This window comes from Euphorbia lathyris, chromosome 1 (genome assembly GCF_963576675.1).
Source record: "Euphorbia lathyris chromosome 1, ddEupLath1.1, whole genome shotgun sequence".
NCBI classification, from domain to species: domain Eukaryota; kingdom Viridiplantae; phylum Streptophyta; class Magnoliopsida; order Malpighiales; family Euphorbiaceae; genus Euphorbia; species Euphorbia lathyris.
In genome coordinates this window covers 11806311-11825934 of record NC_088910.1, presented here as the reverse complement: position 1 = coordinate 11825934, position 19624 = coordinate 11806311, and the positions used below count along the sequence as shown (strand labels likewise).

At 36.3% G+C, this 19624-nt stretch overlaps 2 protein-coding genes across 3 annotated transcripts; one reads left to right on the top strand and one right to left on the bottom strand.

Annotated features, from left to right (window-relative positions):
• Positions 1–1588: 1588 nt before the first annotated feature.
• On the top strand, positions 1589–6592 carry LOC136215515 (uncharacterized). Its single transcript, XM_066002941.1, has 5 exons — positions 1589–2752; positions 3253–3333; positions 3440–3496; positions 3603–3653; positions 6067–6592. The coding sequence occupies exons 1-5, from the start codon at positions 1705–1707 to the stop codon at positions 6342–6344; spliced, it is 1515 nt and encodes a 504-aa protein (XP_065859013.1). The 5' UTR covers positions 1589–1704; the 3' UTR covers positions 6345–6592.
• A 2459-nt stretch (positions 6593–9051) lies between these two features.
• Positions 9052–16117, bottom strand: LOC136221812 (protein PAT1 homolog). 2 transcript variants are annotated; one of them, XM_066009251.1, is made up of 6 exons: positions 16003–16117; positions 15764–15832; positions 15314–15459; positions 14024–14080; positions 13725–13788; positions 9052–11559 (listed from the first exon to the last, which is right to left on the bottom strand). In XM_066009251.1, the coding sequence occupies exons 2-6, from the start codon at positions 15807–15809 to the stop codon at positions 9557–9559; spliced, it is 2316 nt and encodes a 771-aa protein (XP_065865323.1). In that variant the 5' UTR covers positions 15810–15832; positions 16003–16117; the 3' UTR covers positions 9052–9556. The 2 variants fall into 2 exon arrangements, with proteins under 2 accessions (XP_065865323.1, XP_065865313.1); XM_066009241.1 differs by having other exon boundaries at positions 15764–16101.
• Between the last annotated feature and the right edge of the window lie 3507 nt (positions 16118–19624).

Below are 19624 nucleotides of genomic sequence, written 5' to 3'. Positions count from 1 at the left end.
GACACCATATAAGTTGAGAGGCCAATCAAACTTTTTAGATAAGTTCATGGGGCTTCTGATGTATTAAGCCAATAAAAACTAAAGACTAAACTATGTACTATTAAAATAGAAGGACTACACAGTATTTTAAGTAAACCTGAAACCCGATAAATTAAGTTTTTGCTATTCTTCAACAACTCGGTAAGAATCAGAGTCAACCTGAAACCTGACAATTCAACTCCGACAAATAAAATATGAATGTATAAGGTATCAAAATAAGCCTATGGTTTTTGGAGAAGTATCAATTTAGACTTTACGTAAAAAAATAGCACAAATATAGGCTTAACGTTTAAAAAAAAAGTATCAATTTAGATATCGATAACGGATTGGACACGTCATTCCTATTATTCCGTTAAGTTCTGGTTTCTCCCATACATACAATTGACAGAACTTAACAGAGTAATATCAATGATGTGTCTTTATTCCATTATCGAGTTCTAAATTGATACAATTTTTTAATATTAAGCTTATATTAATGTTATTTTGTACATGAAACCTAAATTGATACTTCTCCAAAAAAAACTATGGAATTTTTTTTTTACCTTATTCCAAATATAAAGTATACATAGACCTGCAAATGGGACATGATGAGGTGAGAATGCTTCCCCATTCCATCCATGTCTATTTGGAAAATTTCCATCATCATCCGTTGATGAAATAAGGAAAAAAATCATACCCGTCTTTATTCATGTGGATTAGGGATATAAACGGGGCGGAGCAAGGTAGAGAATACATTTCCTATCTCCATCCTCGTCTATTCGGGATTCACTATCCACATCCTCACGAGCTAAATTGGGACAAATTGATCCTAATCCTATGGGGAATCCCCATCCTCATGGGGCTCCCCATTCACCGTTTACAAATATTCCAAAAACGTTATCCATATTCCCCATTCATCGTGAGGAATCACTGTTTATATTTAATAAATTAGTAAAATAAAAACGTTTAGGAAACAGTGGATAATAATATCAGGTATTAACAACCATTCTCGAAATTGTTAAATAAAAAAAACTAAAAATTGAAAACATCCAATCACCTAATTAAAATGTACTTAAATAATCCAAAAAAATCAATTATCATAGAGAATAATCGGGGATCCTCATCGGAGATTAACGAGGCGGGGACGGGGATCCCCGCGGTGCAAGGATACCTTTCCCATCCCCGCCTCATCCCTGTCATGGGGAACAAAATTATCCCCATTCCCATCCCATAAGGATCCTTATCGGGGATTCTTCGTTCCCGTCGGGGCAGATCACTGATGGGGACGCCCCATTTGCATCCCTAATGTGGATTCAGGACATGTGCGGATCCCAATTTTCAATTAATCAAATTTCAAATAACATTTTTTTCATTGTAATTAAAAAAAATTATTAAAATAAAAGGATTAAAAAGTGTATTATTAAAATATAAGGATTAAAAAGTATTTTAAGTGAAAATGTAAGGAGTGATAAGTTATTTACAAAAGTGTGATAGGTGAACAGTGTATGTGTTTGAAAAAAAAAGGCTGTAAAATGAATTCAAATAAGGAAGGCTACAGAACAGATTCCTTTCTCGCCAATTGCCATTTTCGCTTCATTACTGACAATAAAGGAACCGATCCATCGTATTGGAGAAGAGAACAGATCAATTTCAATACTCATTTTCACAGTTTTGTTCATTCGAAAAATGGCTGGTCGAACTGAAATTGTAGAGGTTAAGGAGGAGGTGGAAGGCTCGGCGGTGTCGGAGCTACTGAAAACATCTTTTACTCAAGTGGAAGAGGTTTTCTTATCTAGAGAAGAGAATTTGAAGATGGAAATCCAGGGTAAGGACAGAGAAATCGAAGGGTTGGCGGAAGAATTGCGGATGTTTAAGAAGGAGAATAGGGAATTGAGGGGAGTGGTTACTCATGTGGCGGAAGAGCGAGCTGGATATTTGGAGAAAATGGAAGAAAGTACAGCAGATAAGAGAGAGATTGTTGTTCTCAAAATGAAGAACTGTGCTCTTGAATGTGCTAGGTTGAAGGCTGAGACTGAAGTGGATGTCTGTAAACGGACAGTCAAGGCAAAGCGAGATGAACTGCAGAGATTTGAGAAGAAGTATGCCGAATCGAAGGAATTGGCTATTCGATTAACGAAAGAGCGAGATGCATTGCAGGGGTTTGAGAAGGAGTGTGGGGAATTGAAGGAACTGGTTACTCGATTGACGGAAGAGCGAGATGGACTCCAGAGGTTTGAGAAGGAATGTACGGAGTTGAAGGAACTGGTTGCTCGATTGACGGAAGAGCGAGATGGATTGCGGAGGTTTGAGAAGGAGTCTGGGGAATTGAAGGAATTGGTTACTGGATTGAGAGAAGAGCGAGATTGCTTGTTGAATATAATGAAAGACCATGAATACGATAAGAAAGAGATTGAGGAGCTCAAAAGGAAGAACTGTGAGCTTGAAAGTGCTAAGCTGAATGCTGAGATTGAATTGCATATCTGTAGAGGGACAATCAAGGAAGTTCAAGATGAATTGTTGAAGAGAGTCAAAGAGAATCAAGATGATAAGGAAGAGATTATTGAGCTGAAAAGGAAGAACTCTGAGCTTGAATGTGCTAAATTGAATGCTGAGACTGAAATGGCTGTCAATAAAGGCATGCTCAAGGGGCTAAGTGAGAGGGTTTTGTCTTTGGAGAAGGATTGGGAGATTGAGAAGGGTGGACTTGCGAATCTATCTCCTGATACAAATGCAGGTATTATACAATGCTTGAATCTCATTTTTCATTTCAATTATTTGTATTTATGTGTAAAATATCTCAGATTAGGGTGTCAAAACGAGTTGTACCGTGTAATTTATATGTTCCATATGATTAGGTATGATATGATATATAAGTGCAACAAAATGATAATCTTGTCAAATGAGTCGTGTTGAGTGGTTTGTCTTTGTAAATCGTATTGCCGTTGTGATAAACTGATAGTCCTATTCTCATATTGCTTGATTAGTGAAACAATCCTTCTCTTTTGATGTACTTTTGGGGTGAGTTAGGCTAATATCCACATAGTATCAAAGCCTTGTATTCAATGTTAGTTTCCATAAATATTTGTTTCACGTTTTAGATAGTTCTGGGCGCGTGAGTGATATACGTTAAATATATTTAACTCACATTATATTGCTTCTTATATATATGAGCACATTCTCCTTTTAAGGTATGTTTTGGGTGAGTTAGACTAATGTGTTTTTGATTGAATGTAGTGAAAATGCACTTGGGAACAAATCCAAATCCAAATCAAAACCCAAATCCAAATCCAAATCCAAGTGGTGGGGAAAGAACATGTAAGTCAAAGTTCATATATCCATTATATATGTGAAAATTCACCTTTTAAGGTATGTTTTGGGTGACTTAGACTAATATTTCTATTATGTTTTCGATTGAATGTAGCGAAACTGCTATTGGGAACAAATCCAAATCCAAATCCAAGTAGTGGGGAAAGAACAGGTAAGTCAAAGTTCATATATCCATTATATATGTGAAAATTCACCTTTTAAGCTATGTTTTGGGTGAGTTAGACTAATATTTCCATTATGTTTTTGATGGAATGTAGTGAAACTGCTCTTGGGAACGAATCCAAATCCAAGTGGTGGAGAAAGAACGGGTAAGTCAAAGTTCATATACCTTGACTTTGTTGGAAGGCTTATTAACAAGGGTGGTAATTTTTGACATGATATGATTGGCACGATTATCACTTTTCTTACATTTTGACACGATTTTGACATGATTACCTCATAATCCGAATTGCTCCTGGACATATGTAGATATTTACTGTAACTGGTATGGTTATATTTCAATACAAATGCACTTGTTTTTTCACTCTCTCAAGGTAGTTTCACGTTTAAAATTGTTAGATGTCTCATATTTCTTAATTAAATAGCTATATGGTTCCACGTATATGCGAAGCAATCCTTCTCCTTTTAGGAATCAATGGTCCTTTTCTAAGATATGTTTTGGGATATTAGCCCATCTCACCAAAAATTACCGTCAAATATCTATTTTATCCTCATAATTTCAGTAACTTTTTAATGGATTTTTGTTTATTTGGACTTTAATATTACAGTTATATAAGTTCAAGGATTTTTATGTTAAGCAATGAAGTTTAGAAGTCATAATATTAGTAATGCTATAGTTGTTAAAGGAGGAAGGCGATAAGGGCAAAATATCACCTTGAGGGGAGGCGAGAGGCGAGGCGATATATCTGATTAAATTAGAAAAACACAAAAAATTAAAATACATATAGATTTTATTTTTACACAGCTTATGCACTAGTCTCATAGAACTATTATTTAATTGTGATGGGGGCTATGGATGTAATTTACCTTTTGTTTTGGCAAGTGAATAGGCCCTCAAACGGAAAGTAGAGGGTATCAAATGGTTATTCTTAATTGCACTATCTTTCTAAGTTTGCACTGAAACTCAATATTTTTGCTTTTCAGTTTCTGTTTCAATTTCATTTTCGTTTCCAATTCCGTTTCCGAGCTATGTTTTGAATACTATGTTTTGGAAATGACATTTTTTCGGTTCTGTTTCAGTTTCCGTTATACGGACAAATGGTTATTCTTAATTGCACTATCTTTCTAAGTGGTTGCAACATTGCACTGAAACTCAATATCATTTCTGTTTTAATTTCGTTTTTGTTTCCATTTTAGTGTCCTAGCTATGTTTTAGAAATGACTTTCCGTGTCCATTTCAGTTTCAGTTTCATTATACACACAAATGGTTATTCTTAATTGCACTATCTTTCTAAGTTGTTGCTATATTGCACTGAAACTCAATAGCGTTTCTGCTTTTCCGTTTTTGTTTCGATTTCGTTTTTGTTTCCATTTTAGTTTCCTAGCTACGTTTTGAAAATTAAGTTTCAGAAATGACGTTTTTAGTGTCTGTTTCGGTTTCAGTTTCCGTTATACAGACAAATGGTAATTCTTAACTGCACTATCTTTCAAAGTTGATTCTGTATTGCACTGAAACTCAATAGCTTTTCCGATTTAATTTCGTTTTGGTGTCCATTTTAGTTTCCTACCTATATTTTGAATACTAAGTTTTAGAAATGACGTTTTCCGTCTCCGTTTCGGTTTTGGTTTCAGTTTCCATTATACAATTAAGAATAACCATTTATCTGTATAACGGAAACTGAAACCTAAACGGACACCAAAAATGTCATTTCTAAAACTTTGTATTCAAAAACAAAATTAAAGCAGAAAAGCTATTGAGTTCCAGTGCATATAGTATCAACTTAGAAAGATAGCGGTGTTAAGAATAACCATTTGTTTGTATAACGGAAACTGAAACCAAAATTGTCATTTCTAAAACATAGCTAGGAAACAGAAATAGAAACGAAATTGAAACAGAAACGGAAAAACAGGAACACTATTGAGTTTCCGTGCAATATGCAACAACTAAGAAAGATAGTGCAATTAGGAATAATCATTTGTTTGTATAATGGAAACCGAAATGGACACCGAAAACGTCATTTCTAAAACATACCTAGGAAACTAAAATGAAATTGAAACAGAAAAGATAATGAGTTTCAGTGCAATATAGCAACAACTTGTTAAGATAGTGCAGTTAAGAACGACCATTTGTCGGTATAACGGAATCCGAAAAACATCATTTCTAAAACATAGCTAGGAAACGGAAATTGAAACAGAAACTGAAAAGCAGAAACACTATTGAGTTTTAGTGCAATACAGCAACACCTTAGAATGTTAGTGGCTTTTCCTCTTCTGCTTTAATTCCGTTTTCATTTCCTAGCTACGTTTTGAATACTATGTTTTAGAAATGACATTTTCAGTGTCCGTTTCGGTCTCCATTATACAGACAAATGGTTATTCTTAATTGCACTATCCTTTTAAGTTGCTATATTGCAGTGAAACTCAATACCGTTTCTGCTTTCCCATTACTGTTTCAATTTCTTTTTACGTTTTCTAGCTATGTTTTAAAAGACAATTTAACTGAATTTAGCGTTTTTTCGCATTTGATTGTTATATCTCTAATATCCTAAATTTTCATGGCAGACATGGTCGGAAACATAGATAACAATGATGCATTTTCTTCACCCAAGAGAGCTAAGCGAATAAAAGTTGAACAGCCTGTACCTTTTGCTTCTCCTATCCAGCACGGTTCACCTGCAGCACTAAATTTGGAGACTCGTCTCAACCGAAATGGCAATATTTCGGCGAAACTTGCGAAGGTACTGAATGAACTTGGGGATTCCAGTTCTAGTTCCTCTAGCTCAGATGAGGAAGTGGATCTTTCTCTTGATTATTCTTCCATTTTTAGGACTCCGAATTGAGGTTTTAAGAAGTTCTCCACAGCTTTGTATGATCAAAGTCACGTTTTGTTGATATTTGCCATTAATCGTAATAACGATCCAGTTTTGGGAGCGTAAGGGATCGTTATGGAGTAGGAATTAATTGAATGTACATCGAAAATGTAGATGGACAAGTCTTGCTGATTTAAATTAATGTTACACAGTAATGTAAAGTTTAGGATTTTTATGTCAATATATAAAGTTTATTGCAGAATTTTGTAGCATTATAGTCGAGAGGAATGAGTAAGAATCCGTTTTAGGTGTGTTTGGGACCACAAGAGAACCACTCTTTGAATCGAGTTATTGAAATCTGGTTTGATAAATTGCTTATGTTGAGTTTGATTTCGGGTAAAAAGCTCTCGGATCACGTCTGAAGGCTGACATGCACAAAAATGAATGCGTTTTAGGTGTGTTTGGGACCACAAGAGAACCACTCTTTGAATGGAGTTATTGGAATCTGGTTTGATTAATTGCTTATGTTGAGTTTGATTTCGGGTAAAAAGCTCTCGGGTCACGTCTGAAGCCTAGACAGTCATGACATGCACAACATTTCAGCAAATTTGTAAAGTTCAGGATTTTACACCTAAAGTTTAGGATTTAATTTTGTACAGAATTTTGTCGTGTGACCAAGAGGTCACGGGTTCGAGTTTTAGGAGCGGCCTCTTGTCAAATAAATTGGCAGGGAAAGGTTTGCCCCCAGTACACCCTTGTGGTGGGACCCTTCCCCGGACCCTCGCTCGGTGGGGACGCGTAGTGCACCGGGCCGCCCTTTATAGTCGAGAGGGATGAGTATGAATGCGTTTTAGGTGTGTTTGAGACCACAAGAGAACCACTCTTCGAATGGATTTATTGAAATCTGGTTTGATAAATTGCTTATGTTGTTGAGTTTGATTTCGGGTAAAAAGTTCTCGGGTCACGTTTGAAGGCTAGACAGTCATTGACATGTACAAAATTTCAGCAAATTTGTAAAAGTTTAGGATTTTACATGTAAAGTTTCCGATTTAATGTTGTACATAATTTTGTAGCATTATAGTCGAGAGGAATGAGTATGAATGCGTTTTAGGTGTGTTTGGGACCACAAGAGAACCACTCTTTGAATGGAGTTATTGAAATCTGGTTTTCTTTGAAGTAGATGAGGTGTTTGATAAATTGCTTATGTCGGGTTTGATTTCGGGTAAAACGCTCTTATGGTCACGTCTGAAGGCTTGACATGCACAAAATTTCAGCAAATTTGGCGGTTTTAAAGCTGATTTTATAACAAATATTCATTTTGCAGGCCATTTCATTCTGTTTCTGTAGCAAATTGTTTGACCAAAATATGTATTGATCATGCTGATTTTCTTTTTGTTGTATGAATGACCACTTTTAGACCTCAAAATTTTATGCAACTTCATGAAATGGAAAAAGTAAACGTTGTTGTCGTGTGTCCAAGAGGTCACGAGTTCGAGTCTTAGGAGCGGCCTCTTGCCAAACAAATTGGTAGGGGAAGGTTTACCCCCTATACATCCTTATGGTGGGACTCTTTTCTGAACCCTCGCTTAGCGGGGATGCGTAGTGCACCGGGCTGCCCTTTATACTGAATGCATTTCTGGTCACAATCTGTGTATTCTACATACAAATTGAAAAAATAGTATGTGTTGTAAAATGGGATTGATTGACAAAGGATTAAACAGTATTTTTAGTGAAAATGTAGGGAGTAATAAATGATTTACAAGTAGAGATGAGCAGATCTGAACCGAAAACCCAAAGACCGAAAAAACCGGAACAAACCAAACCAAATTATATTTTGATTCGATTCGGTTTTAATTTTTAAGCTAGTTTGGTTTTTGGTTCGGTCCAAAACCGAACCGAAATAAAATACATACTTTTTTTTTGAAACAAAAAAATAAAAAAATAAAAAAAATACATACTACTTTTAGTTTTAGTGTTTTAAATTAATTAACTAAATATATATAGAGAAGAAAAAACAATTAAACATGTTTATTCTCTCTTAAATAATTACATATGGAGAAACATACAAAAATGAACATTGTGGTTACACCTGTTTTCGATTGGTACCCTTGTGGTTTAAAAATTTACAAACTAATACCTTATTGATTAATAACTTTGTAAATTTTTAAACCATAAAGGTGCTGAACGAAAATAGGTGTAATCACAAGGTTTATTTTTATACTTTGACCCAAACTTTTATACAAAAATTTATCGAAATGATTTTATTGAAATCAAATGTAAAACTTGGTGAGTTTATTAAAAGAAAATATCTATAGCGCCACAGACGGATCTAGATTTTTACCTTAACCTTAGTGGAAGCAAACACAACTTACATAAAAGCTTCAATTATCATCGTTGAATTTCAATACTCAAAACTACAACTTACATAAAAACTACAACTTACATAAAAACTTCAATTATCATCCTCATAACACAACTTACATAAAAACTTCAATTATCATCCTCGAATTTCAATAATCATCACACAACTTACATACAAACTTCCATTATCATCCTCGAATTTCAATAACCATCCTTAAATCCCAATAATTAATAACTCAATTTACACAAAAACTTCAATCAACACTACAACACAACTTACAAAAAAACTTCAATTATTTATTATTCTTGAATTTCAATTATTAATAATGCAATTTACAAAAATAAAAAATAAAAAAAAAATCGAAAATTTAAAAAATTGGGGGCAAAATCTGCAAATCATAAATTACACAGTTTTATAAATTCCTAGATCTCAGTGGGGCAAGTGCCCCCATTGTAGATCCGTTAGCGCAACAACTTCCTGAAACGAATGCCAAAAACTTAGACGCAATTTACGGAAGAGAATAGTGAATTAAAAACCAAAATAACAATAAATTCATTCTCAGATACAAATGAAGATGAAAAAGAAGAATCAAGAACTAGTTAAAACTGAAGTAGTTCGTTCTATTTCCTAAAACATACTGAATCAAAGTAAAACTCTATTCTCCTCATAATCTGTAATGGATTTCTAGGAATTTTTCCCTGCAACTGCAAAATTCTTCTCCAAAAAGCACCAATTCTTATAATTTTTCCGGTGATGGCCTTAGAGCCGACAATCAACGCGAGTTTGATGATTCGAGTTACAGAACTCGGGGCAAGTTAAGCCACAAGAAAGCACATAGAGCTGGGATGCTGCCTCAAAATTTTACCTTCTGGTATAAGAATCAAGACTTTACCAATACTGTATTTGTGCAATTGCCGTTATCACCATCTTGACCGACTATGGAACGCTGGGAGAGATCGAATAGCATCTTCTTTTGAAAGTCATTTGTGTGGGGAATGCTTGCACGCAAGAGCTCCATTGGTAGTTCGTCCTTAATAGCTTCAGATGGATCTGGCAGAGAAGACTGCATAATGCTATCGTATTTATTCATGCAATATTTCATGAGCAACCCGAAAAACTGATCAAATGAGGCCTTCCAAATAGATTGATTAGGCGAATTATGCTGGCTCAGCAATTCGGCTGCTCGCTCAAGAACAGATATTAAGATAAGAGAAGCTCCATTTCCGGCAAAGCTCCCAAGGGGTCGAAGCAGAGGCTGTTCTGAGGAACAAACAACTGCTGCAAGACAAGCACTGAGTGAAACAACATCCATTCGGCGGGCACATGATGATACAACCCGTGCAAGGATATTTGTAGCTTCTACAGTTCTGGGATCAGAAGGGAGATCTCCAAAGAGAATTCTCAAATGACGAAAAATAGCCATACAGACTATTCGCAATATGTCACTACCTGGAGGAAGGCGCTGAAGGTACCATGCGAGAAGCTTCCGTCCCTTGGGTAGAGATACTAATCGTAAGAACACGAGATCATCATTTGGAGCAAGTCCAACTCCATGTCCATTGTTTCCAAGAGGGTCAACCAATTGCAGAGATGTCGCAAGGTCTTCCAACAAGACCTGCCTCCTGCGTCTCAACTGGCCGCCACCGTCTTGGTGCTGATTGAATACCAGAAAACGATCAATATCATCTACATCAAGAAGAAGGCAAAAACCATCTTCAATTGCCACTCTAGCTGCAAGTAATGGCTCCTGGTCTAAGGGTTTCTGAGGAACTTTCTGATCAGTAACATCACTATTCGATACATTTGGAGGATCAACCTCAAGAAGTGGTCGGGGTCTACGGATTGAAGAAAAAGGAACTCTACCAAGAGCATCAACCTGGAGAAAAGCATGTGGCTCAGTGTTAGCACGTGCATGGGGAGGAATATCTCGCACATGAATCGGGCAGAAATGATGTTTGAGCTGTGCCCCACTTGATTTCTTAGCAAGACAAGCCTGGTTATAGTAGTCCTCCACGTACGGGTCACTAGTGTGAACTGCAGCAAGCTGTGCTCTGTGAATACCCTCAAGTTCATAAGCTGTCATGTATTTTGATCTGAATCGATGCCTGGCACTGTTGAACCTCTGACCATACATGTCGAAGCCCTGTTGAGAATATTGCCAATTTTCTCTACCATTCACAGCTCCTCTTGGTCTTTGATCTCTAACATCGCCTGGGCCAAGCACTGCTTCGAACTTGCTCATCATGGGAGGAGATGCAGAAAGATGAGGATTAAGTAGCTGAGACTCCATACTCGATAAATGGCGCAACTGTGGCTGAACTGGATACTGCAGTCTATGCTGCTGGTGCGGCAGCAAGTGCGGAGGCATTAAACCATTCTGATGAGGTGGTTGTTGCTGTAACATATTACTTGAACGGTTAGGATAATCTCCAGGGTACAAGCCCATACGGTTAACCCACTGGTTCGGCGACTGATTATTTGGAGATAAACCAACAGGATACTGAGATGCATTTCCACCAAAATGCGGTGAGCCATGACGTAAACTTGTTAACTGAAACTGACTAGAAAAGGGAGAGAGGTTAGGTGAAGGTATCGCCATTTGGGAGCCACCACCAAGATATGGAACATCTAAATGACTTTTGTTTGGTGAAGATTGTTCACCAGGGGGCGGATACGATGCAAATGAAGACTTCGGCACAGGAATTGGTTCACTGGAGAAACGCCCATGGTGTTCTGGCTGCTCTAAGTATGATGTTCTTTGAGAAGTATATGGCGGCATGGACCGCCTTTGGGCATCCTCAATACCTCCAAAGTTGATTAGCCGCTGTTGATCCAGCCAGTTAGGAGCATTCGGGTGCGGTGCCCATTGACCAGTAGATGAAACTGGAAGAAAATATCATACATAAACTTCTCATTATTCATTTCTCGAGGTGAAGTCCAAAACTATGTGAACTAAAAGTTTTATAAGATGGAACCAATTGCTTTATTACAATATTAAGCATAAAACTAGAAGAATATAAGAAATATCATCATTTTAAGGGTAAAATATATTAATGGCCCCTCAATTATAGAGCTACTAATATTATGACCCCCAAACTTCATTTTGTGACATAAAACTCCTTGAACTTTACATTACTAAAACATTGAAGTCCAAATCAAGTTTAAAAAAACGTCCAAATCAACAAAATTCCATTTAAAAAATTGACACAAAATGAAGTTTAGGGGCCATAATGTTAGTAGCAATACAGTTGAGGGCCGATATATGTATTTTACTCAACATTTTTATGCAGTATAAATATCATTATGCACAAAATCTGTCAACAATTTATAAGAGTCTCCACATCCAGAGATATGCCACTACCTTATTGCATAACATTACCCGATAAATATCCCAATGAAGCAAAAAAAAAAAAAAAGAGTAAGCAGTGTTTTCAAATTCACCTTCAGGCTCCAAGCTACAAATTATAAGGTCTGCCAGATGGATTGAAATACAGAAATATTGTCGCACACTTCTACGATATTAAACTAACAATACTGACGAAAACTATTTTTGTTCCAATTCTAAATACACCAAGACACAGTATACTTAATTGTGAATCTTTTGAACCTACGAGCTCCATAAAACCTATATGTATTACATGACAGTCACCAAGGTAGCAAGATGCATTAACTATAGCTACGAGATACACTACTATAAATTATAGTCATAGCACAGGGAGGTAATAATGTGGCCAAAAGAAAGCATATTATATCGGGAAGCTATGTTGAACAGAAACTGAAACTCTTGGAAGCTTTCATGAAATGTTCCAGGTCACGTTTCCCTAATTTTAAAAAAGGAAAAAAGCATTCTAAGGTCCCTGACCTTTTATTTTTTGGTGCATTAAGCCCTTGATCTTTTATTTGGACACATTAGCCCCCTGATCATTTATTTTTTTGTCACATTAAGCACTTACTTGCCAAATTGGTTAATTGTGAACATCTAATTCACTTAAAAAGATGGTATTCATTTTATTTGTGTCTGAAATTATATTTTATACGGTTCGAAATAAGGTTTTTATGGTTTCCCTATAGCCACATTATGCACATCAAAAACTGCATTCGAACTGATAAAAATACAAATTCAGAATGCAAATGAGATGAATAACAGTTAGTTACCCGAGTTTTATGTTAAAATATCAACTTTTTTGGTCCTACCAGGGGACTAATGTGTCCAAATAAAAGATCAAGGGCTTAATCCACCAAAAAATAAAAGATCAAGATCCTCGGGATACTTTTTACCTAGAAAAAATTGGAAACTCATTTCCTAGAATATAATATGTTTTCAGAAATGGATCAATGTTAATCACATGTTCAGTAAATCTCTAATATTTTCTACCTCATAAGCTTTTACAATGAAAAAATCTCGTTTCCCCTCTATTATGTAATTTTTTTTAATGTATATACAAATAACCATTAAAATTACATTCTTATAATTTAAATGTTTTTTTTATAGATATACACATATTAGTTTTAGAGGACGAGCCTTGGCGCAGAAAGAGGAACTACCCCGGGCCTGAGGTTATTTTCTAGACCAAATGAGGCGTCAGATGAAGGATTCGCCGAAAAAAGAACTACAGAGACAGGGAATATTTCACAGAGGCTTTCTCCCCCAGGTCGAAAAGCCAAACTGAAAGTAAAAAAGGCCCAATGGTAAACGTTGTTGTCGTGTGACCGAGAGGTCACGTGTTCGAGTTATAGGAGCGGCCTCTTGCCAAAATTGGCAAGGGAAGGCTTGCCCCAGTACACCCTTGTGGTGGGACCCCTCCCCTTACCCTCGCATAGCGGGGACCCTAGTGCACCGGGCCACCCTTTTATACACATATTAGTTTTATTATGTACACATTGCCATCTCCTATAATTTCTATAGATATTGTGTCCTGGTTTCCGTTTGTGTTTCCATGTAACATAATCTAAAGTGATGACGAGTGCATGCAAGGAGAAAGACCTATAAGCTTGTGGCTTAGTTACATTTCAATAAAAATCCAAATTCATGAAATTCCCACACTTACATTCTCTAGTTTCTCCATAATTTATTGTCCCCTCGTTTATTGGCTGGCCTACATCCTTGTTCAACTGCACAAGAACAAAATCAAGCATATATTAGCAAACAACCAAGCATGATCTAACATTTCTAATCTTTGGCTACACTGCAGATGACTTTTCGGCATATCGGAAAGTGATGTTTGAGGTAGTAATCTATCGTTCTCTATTATTTGCAACAACAATTAGATAAATGATACATAGCCATAAACTAGAAGGAAAAATGATTAACTTTATACTTGACATTATCAGCAACTAGTGTACTAACCTTCGAAAACGTATGTGCAAGATCATCAATACCTGATAGAGACCTTACAGCCTCTCCCTAAAAATAAGAAAGAACAATTAGTTAGACCATCAGAAATACTTACAGCATCACGTTTCTGGCATAGTTATTAAAGACGCACAAATAGGGGCCAAGGGGTCCTGGAGCCTAGGCGCAAGGCACAGGCACGTGACTGAGCGACACAAGGTGAACTAAATAAAAATAATGAATTAAGGGACAAAATGGCCCCTGAAGTTGGGGGCAGGATCGCTTTAGCTCAAATCGAAGTTTAGGTATCAACTAAGTCCCGAAGTTGGCAAAACTTGACAAATTAGCCCAAATTTGACAAACGTTTAGGTATTAAAACTGATTGCTTTTGGGCTAATTTGTCAATTTTTGCCAACTCAAGGGCTGAGTTGATACCTAAACTTCGATTAGGGATAAACTGGCCATTTTGCCCCTTAATTCAAAAAATAATATACATAATCATAAATAACAACAGTTATATTCTAAAATACAATAAATAGTCAAATACTAAGTCATATTCAATCATCCATAATCTTAATCATAAATTCTAGAATGAAATAAATTCCAAATTAACTACTAACTCTTTCATAATCATAATAATAAATTTTAAATCTAAAGATTAAAGTTCAACCACATCCTAAGTTAATTAACTAATAGTCTAATAACTACTTTTCATCAAAACTAAAGTTTCCATAAGCCATAGTCATCACTCATGAAACTTTGCGATATTTCTGACACATTTTAACTTGGAACCCTAAAAAACACTTATGTCTAATAAAATTGCACCAAGGCACGCCTCCGGCAAGACGCTAGGCTCAGAAACGCGCAATCAATCAAGCGCCTCTTGAACAGATCGTGCCTTTTGGCTTCTCAAGCAACATGCCTAGAGCCTAGCTCCTGAGGCACGCCTCATTTGATAACCCATGATTCCACAAAATAGAAGTTTAAAAAGAAGTCAGTTGTGCATCAATTATGATCATAGAATCATGAAATTACATAATATAAGCTCTACAAACCGATCCACATCTCTGACAAACGGCGGTATCAATTCAAACGGGTTAACTTGTCATAATCGTTAATGTGATCTATATATTTTGCATGATTATATATGATATAAATGATACAAACACGGTAATCATGTGAACAGGTCGTGTTAAGCAGATTATCTCCATAAATTGTGTTGTCGTGTTTGAAACTGACAGCCTTACTAACATATGTACCCGGAAAGATAAAGGAAAAAGCCACATATTAAAGAAAAGGTTTAACCTCTTGTCCACCAATTAGAACCTCCTCCTCATCAAACTCCGCACCAGGAAATTCCTCTTCTTCCTCCTCCAAATCCCCTAACTCAACTTCCTGGACATGATCGTTACCAAAGAAGGCATATTGAGATGCATCAAATAAGAGAGAATCTGCAAACATGAAACAAATCAAGTCAAAAAGACCAATTACAACTGATTAATCAAACAAAATTAAGCCTTAAAACTATCGTAATTTGCCAAATTGGAACTTAATCAACTAGAACACACTGAAATTAGCCAAAAAAAAATAATGCAAAATAATGAAATATTAATCCACCATTCGACATTAATAACAAAAAGCAATACATCAAATTAAGCGAATAGAATAAATCCTGAAATCTATGAAATCCAATATCGTAACCGAGGAGCGAACAAAGAAAAAAGAACAAACAGAACAATAGAGAGTAATACCAACCTGTAGAGCTATCGCCAGCCGCTTGAGTAAAAATTCCACTTTCCATATCAACAAACTTTCTCTAAATCACTAATTCGAGAAGTAAAAATCATTCAGAAAAGACAAATAAGCAGAACTGAAATTCAGAAAAACTAATTAAACCCTTCACTCCGAAACTAAAGAAGATCTCTACTCTCCAGTGGAAGCATACGCAACGAGATGTATCGTTTGATGAATTATAAACAAGTTAAAACTGTTACCATAATCATCCACAGAGTGGAATTAGGAAAAGAGAGTAGGGAGGGAAGAGGAATGGGTGCTTTTGCAGAAGAGAGAATTCGAAAGGGATTCGGTGGTTGAAATTGAGAGGCTTATGCTTCTTGTTCTTACTGCTATGTCGTTTTGTCTTTTCCTGTGTCGTTTCAACAATGAATTAGACAAAATTTCATTCAAATTAGCCCTTGTTTGGGACAAGATTAACCGGAGTAAATGGGGGTAATGGAAGGTTAATTATTAAGTTAATTTTATTTGAGAGTTATTTTTTGAGAGTAAATGAAAGTTAATGAAGTTAAATGTTTACTTCCTCAAACCTCCAAACTCAAACCTCCAAATTGGGGATTAATGGGAGTAACGTAAATTTTTTAAAATTTCTTATTCTGCAGAGTAAATTTAATTTTCATTCCCCTCCATATTTAAATTCTCAAACGAAGTTAAAAATTTAACCTCATTTACATCCTATAAACTTCTAAACAAGGTTAATTTTTAATTTTCATTTCCATCACTTCAATTCCCTTTCTATTACCTCATTTAACTCTCGCTTCCATTAACTTCCAAACTCCCAAACAAATGCTTAGACATTTTTTTTTACTTTTTAATTTGAGATCTCATGCTTTCGAATTCTATTTGATATCAGGTAGATGTTATCCTCGAAGCTTCCAAGAGATATTTGAGCCGGATGTTTGGAAAGCATCAACGAGAATTAGGGATGGCAACGGGTAGGATATCCGTTGGTAATGTCAATCTCAAACCCTTATCCTTTTATTTTTGAATTACTTGTATCCGTCCTATTACTCTAACGAGTATACTTTGTGAATCTTATATCCGTCTCATTTAATTCGCGGTACCTGCAGATACGCTTACCCATTAAGAATCAATAAATAAAACAAAAAATATTACAAATTTAATAAATTATCTATCTAAACCTTGAACAAATTGAACCTTGATTAATAAGAATAAAGTAGTTTAGTGGTATCACTCAATGGTTGAAAAACAAAAAGTTGGGGTTCAAATCCCACGTCTTACATCTAAATAACAATGATATTTATTAATATATAAAAAAGTTATGACGGGTACTGGGTACCCTTGGGGGTATTCCCATACTCGTCACATTACTCTAACGAGTAATGATTTTGATCTCATACCCGTCCCATACTATTTTATACAGGGTATGGATAGTCCCATTAGAACCGGGTAGTGTCGGGTACCCGCGGGTACAGTACCCATTGTCATCCCTAATGAAAATGCAAATAAAAGCTAATAGAAAGATATGTGCATGTCATATGACTGCATGTCAAAGATTTAAATAATGGCTACAAATGTACTTGTATGCCTCAAGTTCACGTGGCTAAGATTCGGGTAAAGACCGATGGACGAATGTCCATGTATGATTAGGATTCAAGTAAAGGTCGCGTGTCTTGGCTTCAAATGATTAACCAAAAATGAAGTTCATAAGACATGCATCTAAAAGGGGTTAGTGTGAACACAACCAAAGAAATGTGATTTACGTGGAGGGTTTCTATTGAGACAACAATTCTCCAATAGAAAAATGACATCCTATAAAGAAGGTTTAAAGGAATCTCCTTGTATGCTCCAATTGCTTTCATTATTCGTAAGAGTCATATTGACTTTGGCATCAGAGCGTCTACACCGCACAGTTGATACCTCCCTTATTTTTCAGGAAATCACTGTTGTGCTTAGCGTGGAGCCGAGATTTCCTCATGCATGCATTTGCTCTAGTGACGAAAGTTATTAATGGTGGTTCCGAGAAGGATAGGAAGGAGGTGCTTATTGAGGATTTATGACTCAAGGCGACTCTAGCATCCTTCCTAAGGATACTCCTTCTACAGAATCCATTGACAAATTCCTTTAGAAAACTAAAGCTAAAGGGGAAATTATAAGATGCAAACACCTTATGTATGATGTTGGACAAATTAGTGTCTCAACTACGAAAGGAGGCGGAAATCCCTCATATCACCACCACTATGACGATGCAAATCTTAGTGGATGGTGACGCATTGGGAAGGTTACATCCTAAAGTCCTACTCAGTGTTCCTGCTAAAAAGGAAAGGCGAACACCAAAATAAGGCACATGTTTGCTGTAGGGGAAGTTCGGTCAAATCCCAAATGAACATAATGAGGAATAAACATGACAACAAATGGACATGGTAGATTTTAAACCTCCATAAAAAAAAGGCGCGTAGCTTGGGATCTAACTCTCTTACCACCTTAAGGTATTATGTCTGAAACCACTCATTCTTTTTGGCTGACCTCATATCCTATCCCTATGCAGACATCTTAGTCCTTACAACATTAGTATAGGGATACAAGGTTAAGAGGATTCTAGTTGACAATGGAAGCTCTATAAATGTGATTATCTGTAGTTATTTCAACAAGCTACTAAGTAGATCCAATCAGTGGTGAGTTAGTACATGTTTTGTTGATAGATCTTATAGGACATTCGGCCCCAGTGTGAGCCTAAACATGTTGGAGTGCTAATTTAGTGATGCGGACGTGATTTGGAATGGTGATTGTGAGTTCACCATAATGAATATACTATCAACATATAACATTATTATGGGACGACCCTTCTTATACGGCTCAAACAAGAATATTTCTCTAAGACATTTGGCCTTACAGATTCTAACTAGTAATAGATTAGCCGTGTAATGGGGCAACTAGAAGGTGGCCCATGAAACATGTTGAAACACCTTTCCACACGATTTTGATTTGACAAAATTATTTATGTGAATGATAAAAAAAATATTCTAACACATTAAATTTAAATGCTTTGATTTATTCACACTAATGTGTTTGTTCAATGTTGAGTTATTTGATTTATAAGACTTTAAGATAAAAAGCCTAAAGGCCCACAAGAGGAAGTCAAGCCCAAGTCGACAGATCAAGACCTCACGGTCCAGGAAGACAAAACGCAGTCGTACTGAGTAAAACGCCAGCCCAGCATGAAGAAGGATCAAGAAGCCTTCATCTAAATGGCTTCAAGACGAAGCTACTGAGTTGAGCGACAAGGTAGTCAGGTCAGCGGCAGAACAGAACAAACTTAGAGACAAAGTATTTCTACTTTGGGTAAAGCTCAGAAGACGCAGAAAGCTGTCTGGAAGACTTTACCATAAATGTGGAAACATTCTGTTCCATCTGACGAAAAGCTGCCGAGTACTGCCGTAGACAGAAGATACAAGAATCTCATTAGCCGAGGACACTGAGCACGTACTGAGTGAAAGCGACAGGAAGCCGTTTCCCTCCAACGGTTATTTCGAAATTCGAAATCACCGGTGCATCAAGTGTCACTATAAATAGGCCTCTCAAATGCTTCATTCGATGCAGATCTTCAATCAAGTCGAAATGCTGACCAAATTGTTATTTGAAGTTCCGTGAGAAAAGCAAAGCAAATCTTACACCAATTCCAATCTTGTGTAAAAGTCTAGAGTGATCTTATTCATCTAAAGTGTCTTAACAATTGTTGTTTAGGACAAACACTTATCATTTCTAGAAGTATATAAAGGAGAAGCTGAGTACTCGGTTATAGTACTCAGCAGTAGTAATAGGAGTGAGTAGAGGAATAGAGGAAGGTACTCTTGTATACTC